We start from the raw sequence: 9,728 nt of genomic DNA, 5'->3' as shown, positions 1-9,728 counted from the left end.
GAAGGTGTGGGTGGGTGTTTGATTGTGTGTGGGGGAGGGTGTGGTTGTGGAGTTTGCGGGAAAGGGTTTCTGGGTAGGGTAGGGTAGGGTGTTCATGGGAGCTCCCGCATGCATACCCCTAAGCCAGTCAGCATCCACCCCTGCCCCACAAAAGCCCGGAGCCCATGCGCCCTGCGGCACCTCTCTGCCACTACCAATAACATGCAGCCCCAGCCCCACCCTATGCCTGCTCTAGACTCGCCCCAGTGGAAGCGGATCAGCAGGAATCCATGCGCAGAGCTCTGACCTTGCTTGCACTGTGCCTGCTCTGCACCGCCCACCCATGGCACCTCCTGTTGCTCTCTGGGCACTCAGCAGGGCTGGGAAAGCTCCATGGTCGGACTGCCCTTCTAGGCAGCAGCGGTTCCTTCCAGCTGCTCCCGCCACTGGCCCCAGGTGGAGACCTGTGCACACAGCCCTGCCCTGACCTGCCTTGGGCCTGCTCCAGACTCTCCTGCACTGAGCAGTTGTGACAGCCAGGCAGAAACTGTTGGTCAGAGTGGGAGAAAAGTGGCCCCTCCCCCTCACTGTTGCCAGGCCCATCCTGCTGCAGTGCCTGGACCCAATGCCGGGCTGTCCTGTGTCTCCACTGCTGTCACCACCACCTCCAGACTGCCCAGCAGGGCAGCAATGGCAGTGCAAAGCAGACACAGGACAGCCCAGCACAGGCTCTAGGCGGCTGCAGCAGGAAGAGACCAGCAGCAGCAAGGGGGAGAGGCTGCTTTTCTCCTGCACCGAGCAATAGTTTCTGCCTGGCTGCCGCTGCTGCTCAGCACAGGCGAGTCTGGAGCAGGCACGGGGCATGCTGGGTGAGGGCTGTGCACACAGGTCCCCAGCTGAAAGAAACCACCACTGCCTGGGCTACCTAAAAAAGGCAGTTGAGCCACGGAGTCACCCCAGTCCCACTGCATGCCCAAGGGGGCAGCAGGACGTGCCATGGCCAGAAAGTGCCTGGGCCAGGCAGAACCAAGGGACCTGCTGCAGGCTGGACAAAGACCCTCCACGGACCAGATCTAACCCACAGGCTGTATTTTGCCCACCCCGATCTAATACTTTCTACTTTAAGATAATTAGCTGCAATTGCTAACAACACAATAACAACTGCTAATATCACTCATCTGGTTTGAAATCTCTATGCCAGGTGTCTGGTCTCAGGCTTTTTTTGTTGTTGTTAAGCTCAGCTGCTTGAAAAAGAAATTGGACAAAAACGTTTTGTTTATATTAAAAAACAATCATTTGACAAAAAAGGTCTAGTAGTATTTAACACTGACTTAAAATTTGGCAAGAGGGTTACCCTAATGCCAGGGATTTTGTTTTTTGAGTTTTGATAATGCTTTTAAGAGCCTGTGAAACTTACTTACTTGATAAGTAAATTTAGCTGCTGAATTGAGTTTAAGAATCCATCTGCACTAAGAATCCATGCGCAGTTTCCCTGAAGCTACTAGTTGCTATCCCCACAGAATGGCTGTGTACATTGTCCCCAGGGTCTAATACACTCTTCCTAAAGTAAGCTCTAAATTGTGGAAGAAGAAGCAGGGAGACAAGTTTCCCATACTCTCTTGCCCCTGCTGCTGGTGCCCAAGCAAGAAAGCACCTTGACTAGAATATATAGAAGAAGGCAGATGTAGGATGGAACCTTAAATGCTAATTTGTTCAGAAAGGCATAAGTTTTCATAGCCTACTTCTTCAGGTGCTAGGAATGACAAACAGGGTTGTGAGGAACTAGGGGAGGGGAAGAGAGACTGGAACACATCAGAGGGAGTAGGAACAACAAGATAGAGCTGGAAGGGTCTGCCACACAATCCAGAACCTGAGGTTGAACTCTCAGTATTCTTCTGCTGTCTACAAGTATCTAGGAAACTGAGTGGCAAAATATGTAAGTTATCTTCCCTTGAATGGCTGCCCCTTTCCCAGGATTGCATCCTACTATTGCTGTCCATCACTCTGTCAAGCAGCAGAGATCTGTAGAGTAGACGTAAAGGTTCTAAGGCTGCTGATGACTTGAACAGGGGTTCAATACAGTTCCACATAACAGAATGCCCTCCCAGTTTAACTTTAGTGAATTACATAGAGAAACAAACAACACCCCCTTCACTTTTACTGTAGCTGTGATAGCCAATACAGGCAGTCCTCCGACTTGCAACACAATTGGTTCCAGAAAACCGTGTCTTAAGTTGAAACATTGCAACTCGGAACGAATTTTCTCATAAGAAACAATGTTATAAATGGGGGATTGGTTCCTGAACCAAGGCCTGATACCCTATTTTGACCAAAAATACCCCAGAATTTTGTACTCAATTAATTATAGATGAATAATATAGCTACATCAATGCATTTATATTGTAAATAACGATCATATTGATTTGGAAGGACTTCTTTGAGATGACTTTGCTGGACTTTTTGAAGGGCTCTTAGCTGGAGTCTTCTCAGGAGTCTTGGTTGCTTTCTTTAAAAAAAAAGTGTCCAAGGAAGTTTGGACAGATGTTCTCCAGGGAGATGAGCAATGCAGCAAACTTGTTCGCTGGCATGGCGTCGCATTGGATTAAGTGTTGTGAAGTCGATACTAACGTCAAAGTTGAAACGGGGTGTCAATTTATAAATGTTGTAAGTGCAAAACGCCGTAACTCAAAATGCTGTAAGTCGAGGATGAGAATTGAAACCAGCTGTGCAGACTTAACAACCCGCTTACACATATGCACTGTAATGCAGTCTTTACTACATGACCCTGCACTACTTCCCACCAGATCCCTGGTTCCTGCAGAACACAGTTTGGCTGGGTTCAGAGAATGGACCCAGATTGTACACTGAATATGGCCCGCAGATCCCCTGCCTCACTTCCTGAAGAAGATGGAAGGTATATAGTGAATGAGGCAGGACTGTAGAAAGCATGGTCTCATAGTTCAGACACTTAAATGCCAACTTGGATAAATTTTTTTACAAAAATCTTGTTGGTCTAATAAAAGATATTATCTCTACCATGAGTCCTGATTGACTTGGATAACTGCACTCACTTTTAGTCTAAGTTGCTCACATGCAAAATGATACGTATAATGCTGCCATGTTGGCTTCACAACATCTCCTTGGAGTAAGTTCATTATGTAGTCATATATTACGGCAATTAGCATTATAAATTAGCCCACAAAGAAATAATAGTTCTGTATCAAGAGCAGGGCCAGAAGGGTATATACAGCAGTGGTTCTCAGCCTTTTTTGTAACCAGACCCATTTGTAAACATCAATGGCCAGTCCTGACCCAGTGCCCCTCACTCTCAACCCGCTGCCCCTCACCCCCAGGTCCCAGCCCCCACAGTGTGTGGTGCATGGGAGGCCCCAAGCAGCCCCTTGAAGGCTGGAGCTCTGCCAGCCTGCAAGGGAAAAGCCACAGTTTCCCACGTTTTCCTCCTTTAAAGGAGAAGCCGTTTTTTAAATTTGTCCTAGACCCTTCCATATAGTCTTGTGACCCACTTTTGGGTCGTGATCCAGGGGCTGAAAAATGTGGGTATAGACTACATAAAGCAGCAGATGACACACTGAATGAGAAAAAAAAAATACTGACTAGCCACCCTTTCAATGACACTGTTCAGCCTGTGCCCCAAATGGTTTTGTAGGAAAAACAAAATAATGATTCAACTGAACCATGATGAATTCAGAGAAATCCAGACTAGGGCTGTTGAAGCTACTTTAATTTCAGCAAATCTTAATATCATAGAGCTTGACTTCACAATCTTAACATTTTTTGTATGCAATAAAGTTTCAAATTGTATCATTAATGATATCTAATAAGATGGGATTTAATACTTATGTGAAATATATTTTCTATAAAGAGAAATACTCAAGCACTTCCTAGTGCAAAGCAGGAAATATTGGCTACTGGAGTGTTTACTGATCAGCTTCATTACAATTTAAGCAGTCATTTTTAAAGTGTGATTTTTTATGTTTACAGAGCAAGCACTAAAATGATTCATACTTCTTAAGTTGTCTTTCTGACATCCTGAAAGAGTTTAGCCTTCCTACTTCCAAGCCCTCACATCCTCGTTGGAAAAGACATTCTTAGGCATTGACAAAAGCCTCCCTGCACATTTGGGCCAACTCATAACCCTAATTCCAGCAGTCAGCAACCTTTTATGGCTGGAGCCATACTGACCCAATTCAGGCCAGAGATGGGCAGGTGCTAGGACTCAGCCACCACCACTACCACTTTTTCCAGCAGTAGCACAGGAAGAAAGCCCACAACTCAGCACAACAGCAGGGGAATGCGACTGTTGTTAAAGGCCCCTGCCACCAAATGCTACTGAGGCCTCATGCATGTGGGCCAGCCAGATCAAGTGGCTCTGCAGGCCAAATCCAAGCCATGGGCCACAGGTTACCAACCCTTGCCCTAATGGGTTTGTGGTCTCCTTTGTTTGGGTGGCACATCTATGTAGAGGCTGCATAGCTCTCCCATAAAATTCTTATGCTTCACAGAAGCACAAAGGGAGACACCACAGCACTAAGCTTCCAGACATACAAGGCTGTATATCAGGGGTGGGCAAATACAGCCCGTAGGCTAGATCTGGCCCATGAAAGGACTCTGTCCAGCCCACAGTGGGTCCCTCGGTCCCACCTGGCCCAGAAGCCATCCAGCCCATTGCATGTCCTGCCACCCCCAAGTGCACACTGATGCTGGGGCAGTTCTGGGGCCAGACTGCATTTCTAGGCAGCCCATGCCGCAGTGGCTCCTTCTGGCTGCTGCTGCCGCCACTGGCCCTGGCTCAATGGTACTGGTGTGGACCCATGCACACCGCCCCAACCCTGGCCCAGCCGTGCCTGCTCTGGACTTGCCCCGGCGAGAGCAGACCAGCTCCGGAACAGCCAGAAGCTGTGTGCACAGCCCTGACCCTGGCCCACCCCATGCTACCTCCAGTCCACCCACCCATGCTGAGCAGCGGCAGCAGTCAGGCAGAAGCTGTTGTTGGCACGGGAGAAAAGCAGTCTCCTCCCCCTCACCACTGCCAGGCTCTTCTTCCTGTTGCCTGCTGGAGCCCCCACCCAGGCTGCCCTGTTGCTGTCATCACTGCTGTCTCTCAAGATGCCCAGCAGGGAAGTGATGGCAGCGGAGAGGAGCTGCAGGACAGCCCAGGCATGGGATTCGGCTGGCTGCAGCAAGAAGGGCCTGGCAGCGATGAGGGGGATGCAGCCTCTTTTCCCCTGTGTCTAGCAGCAGCTTCTGCCTGGCTGCTGCTGCCACAGCGTGGGCAGGGAGCAGGTGTGGGGAGGGCTGGGGTTGCGGTTGTGTGCACAGGTTCCAGCTGGTCCAGAGCTAGCCTGCTCCAGCCGGGGTGAGTCTGGAGCAGGCACGGGGTGGGTAGGGCTCAAGGCTGGGGCTGTGTGCTCAGCTTCTCTTGAGTGCTGGTGGCGGGAAAGAGCTGCAGGGTGCCTGGGCTCTGGGTTGTTGTTGGGGCGGGGAGGGAATGACTTAAGGGGAGGGGGTGGTGCTGACTGGCCCATAACAGCTCCCCAAAACTGCCTATGTGGCCTGAGGTCCCAAATAATTGCCCGCCCCCGCTGTATATCATTTATGTGGACTCCAAAAATCCTTGCAAAAAATCTACACTGCATTTGTATTCCTTTTCACAGGGTAGAATTTTTAAAAGCACTCACTCAGCAAAGATCTAATTCTGCTCCCACTGAAGTCAACAGGAACCCTACAACAGACTTTAAATGGGACAGACTGAGGCCAATACTGAGCAAGTCTGAACATCCGAACATGAACGCTCACTGATAGAAGGACCTTCACCCAGCTTTCCACTGCCCACACCAGAGCAACAAGGAGTTAAATTGGCATACCACTGCATGACTTGTCAAAGGTTCTTATAAAATTGCATTGCATCATAAGGTAAAATTAGCCATGGTAATAACAACCTAAAGAAAAACAGACCTGACAGTAAAACAGAATAAAAAGGGACCCTTCTCAATTTAAAAAAAATACACCTCTAAATATCTATTGCCTACAAATTAATTTTAACAACTGTATTTTTACTAATGAAAACCTGGGAAATTAGTATGTGCCTTTATGGCATACTCTAACTGTTCTACCTCTCTGTGTGGGCCTTACACATACTATGAAAAGGAGAAAAATGATTTACAAAACACTGAAAACTGTGATTAGAAAACAAAAGCCATTAGTCACATGAAGAGCATGAGTGGTATCCAAACTACTTCAAATTCAGTTTTTGAACTGATTAAATGTCAATATGATTCTTTAAAGAATTGCATCAGTTTATTTTAAAGTCAAGGGTATCAAACTCATTCAACCTGGCAGGCTGGATGAGTGCAAGGCTGGTCTGCAGGCCAGACTGGGCACAGACTGGCCCTGTGTTCTGGATCCAGCATGCAGGGCTGGTCTGGTGCAGGTGCTGCATGCAGGATGCATCCTGGACCAGCTCCACACACAGTATGTGGGGTGGAGGATAACGTGTGCTGCATGCAGGGCCAGTCCAAGAGCCATGGGCAGCACCATGGGTAAAATAACATGGCTCCACAGGCCAGATCCAGCCCCCTTGGATCATATCTTTGATATCCATGACATATATGATTTCAGTGTAAAGCTCACTATCACTGTTCAAGTCACAAGATTCCACGTCTAGATGCATTTCCCCTTCCTTTTCAAGTACAAACAGCAGCCATTTCTTTCAACAGTTTATCCCATAACTCAATGTTTTCATGTTTCTATTGATTTTAGTGAAAACCACTTTTCCATTTCAAGACACAAGTTTAAATATACACTCCATATTGCAGAAAAAAGGTAAGACTGCCTCACTAGATCAATGGTAAAAGGCTTAGATGAGAGAATGGGAGCATGAAGGATGTCTAATGATAGCAATGGGTAAAGATTTCCCTCCAAAACTGAACTTTCCTACAGAACTGAGGAAAATGTATCTGTGTGTATTGCACGTGATAAACTGCAGTGAATATCAGGCCTCAAGAACAGTTAGACACACCACACAATTAAAGATTTTCAGCAGTGTGTGATGCAAGCGCAAAACAATACGCTATGGTGTGAATGAGAACTGAATTCAGTATGTTCTGTAAGCAGGTTTTTGAAAACACTGATTTAAGGCCTATAAAAATTTTAAAAAACAAAAAGGTTTATAATATGTTAGGTACCCATATTATGACTAACCATAAAATTCCAGATGCTTTCATAATGATGATAGGTGGTAGGAGGCAGCAAAAGGCTGCTTTGTAAGACCAGGTATTACTCTGAAACTTACTGAATATAACCATATTTAAAACACAGATAGCATGGCCATTTTCATAAAGGCATCTGAAATCTGTTACCAAACTTTCATTTCAATTGAGGTCCAAATACTGCATGATTTCAAGGACAATGTACCAATTAATTATTCTACAGCTCAAATCTACAGCAAAATTTGACTGTGAGGAAACAGTGTTGTAGGTCCGCCATATAACATGGACTCCTCCTAGATATAGGCAAAGAATATCAGATACTGAATTTGTTTCCTGCTGATAGATATAGTAAAGATAAGGGAGACTATCACCAAATGAAAAAAATGACTTCTAGAAAATAAGTCTTGAATGCAATATAGTCAAATTGCCAAGCAAATAGACTCGACTATGATGCATCCTTACCAATTTTTTTAATTGAATTTTAGATCACAATAAAGGTACCTAAATAAGAATATCTGTCTACAGCATTCTGTATTTATTTTCAGAAAGTAATGCATTACAACTACTACCAATGCAATGTTATTATGGCTGGAAGGATCATCCCAGGACAAAAAACCAGTTTAGGCTCAAATTCTGTTCAAAACATAGCCTTTCTCCTGAGACTCCAAACATGGAGCCTGGTTGTGATTATTTCCTCTGTGCTGGAACCATAGGAAGGAGATTGAGATCACTAATTACTTTCAAACAGCACCAAGCAAGGCTATGGGAGAACTTAAGATGTAATGCTTTTCATAATGACCACAGTAACCTTCATCATAGATACTGAGGCATAAAGTGGAATAATCCATATTATAATCAAAGCTGTCGCTGTACATTATCAGTAAAGTCCAAATCTGGATACATCCTTCCTGAAATAGAAATGAAATTCTTTGTAGATAACGCTTTGGAGTAGATGTAATTATGGATGACAAAGGACATTTGCATACCAATATTTGACTATTAAAGCAATAGAAAGATCAGCAGGAATATCAAATTATGCTTCTGTGATATTACAAAATGGCAACTCCTTAGCGGTTTACCACAAAATCATGACTACCATAATGTTGTTGCCATCTTGATAAAAAAATCCAAGATAGTGAACCTGGAAAAGTGCACAGATTTTAGAAGCTACACAATTCATTTGGCCCAGTAGGTCAAAAACATGTTAAATGGGAAGGGAACTGTTCCACTTAAAAAAAAATCTATTAAAACTCCCCACTTCCCTTTTTTGTGTAAATGTTACCGTTATTGTGAAGGCATCGATTCTCTTAGAATGTCTGAAACTAGGCTCCCTTTGCTCTCTGTTTTAGACTGACTATCCACTTAGTTCACTACTGGCTGATTACTGTTGCAATTTGTTTCTCTTTCTGTTCCTTCCAAACTATACACCAGGATTTAGTTTGCATTTACTTCTAGTACCTCATTTATCTCAATCTTCTGTTCCCATTTTAAGACATCCTTCATCAGTTGCCTTTAAACTGAGCTCAGGAACTATGGGTGGGCTTCTCCTCTGATATCAGCTGGCTTTTACTGCAACATTTTCTCTTGATTTACAGGCACATGAGAGGAGAATGAGGTTTCATCTTCAGTCAAAGTTCATTTTACTAGTTTCCAAAATAGTTTTGCTGACTACTGAAGAAACAGGCTGGAACAAACACATTTTAAAACATTATTCTAATGTAGCAGGACCTATTCCACGATGGTCAACCCAAGGGAACTAAAAGTTATTTTGGCTGGAATACTATATATACTTAAACTCTTTCATTCACATGGTGTGAGCCCAATTTGCATCCAAATACCTTTCTGTTTTCTTTTGAGAAATTATAATTCATAAGGTAAAGTGTTCTATTACAGTCTTCATAAGGATTATGAATACACAAATGCAACCCACAGCGGTTTATGACTGTATCTATTTTACATGAATTTTGGATGCGTGGAAAGGTCTGGCAAGGAATAGATATTCAACTGATGTGATGCTGAAAATGTTCCTTTAAAAGTTTTAGTTGTTAATAATTGTAATCAACCATAAGAGAGAAAGTTTCAGGTTTTTTTTCCTATGATGAAGACAGCATTTCCTATAGAACAAGAAACAGCACTTATTTCTCTTAGTACATGGCAATGAATAGCTCGTAGTTGATTTAAGAAGGTAAAATTCACTTGCACCCAGTGGAGTTGCACTGACACATACTAGGGTCTAAATTTAGGCCTTGGTATTTTAACACTGAAGAATGACTTTCCAATGTATTTTTTAACTTCTCAAAACTCAGGCTGCATATCCTTCTTTGCAAAAACAAAGGTATTTAGTACTCTATTTGTAGTGCAACACGGAAAAACAAAACATTTAAAACCAGGACATCTGCTAGGATAAGCCTGCTTGTGAAAATGACTGAAAACTGATGATGGAACAAACGGGAGTCACAATATTTCTTTTGGTATCTAACTATATGAATTAAAATTGGAAATCAAACTCTGCTTAAACAA

General features: G+C 44.2%; 1 protein-coding gene across 3 annotated transcripts in view; it reads right to left on the bottom strand.

Moving 5' to 3' along the window:
• The window catches only part of COPS2 (COP9 signalosome subunit 2), a 51,118-nt gene that overhangs the window by 39,842 nt on the left and 1,548 nt on the right, over positions 1-9,728 (bottom strand). The window contains exon 2 of one of the 3 annotated variants that reach the window (XM_019504169.1): positions 8,667-8,892. The exons of the other annotated variants lie outside the window; for them this stretch is intronic. Coding sequence (XP_019359714.1) covers positions 8,667-8,711 — 45 coding nt within the window. The 5' untranslated portion in view covers positions 8,712-8,892. The remainder of the gene's footprint in view (positions 1-8,666; positions 8,893-9,728) is intronic. 3 annotated transcript variants of the gene reach the window in all.

This window comes from Gavialis gangeticus, unplaced genomic scaffold (assembly GCF_001723915.1).
Source record: "Gavialis gangeticus isolate Ggan-Ray unplaced genomic scaffold, GavGan_comp1, whole genome shotgun sequence".
Taxonomy (NCBI): domain Eukaryota; kingdom Metazoa; phylum Chordata; order Crocodylia; family Gavialidae; genus Gavialis; species Gavialis gangeticus.
The sequence above is the reverse complement of the archived record's forward strand: the minus strand, read 5'-3'. Positions and strand labels throughout refer to the sequence as shown.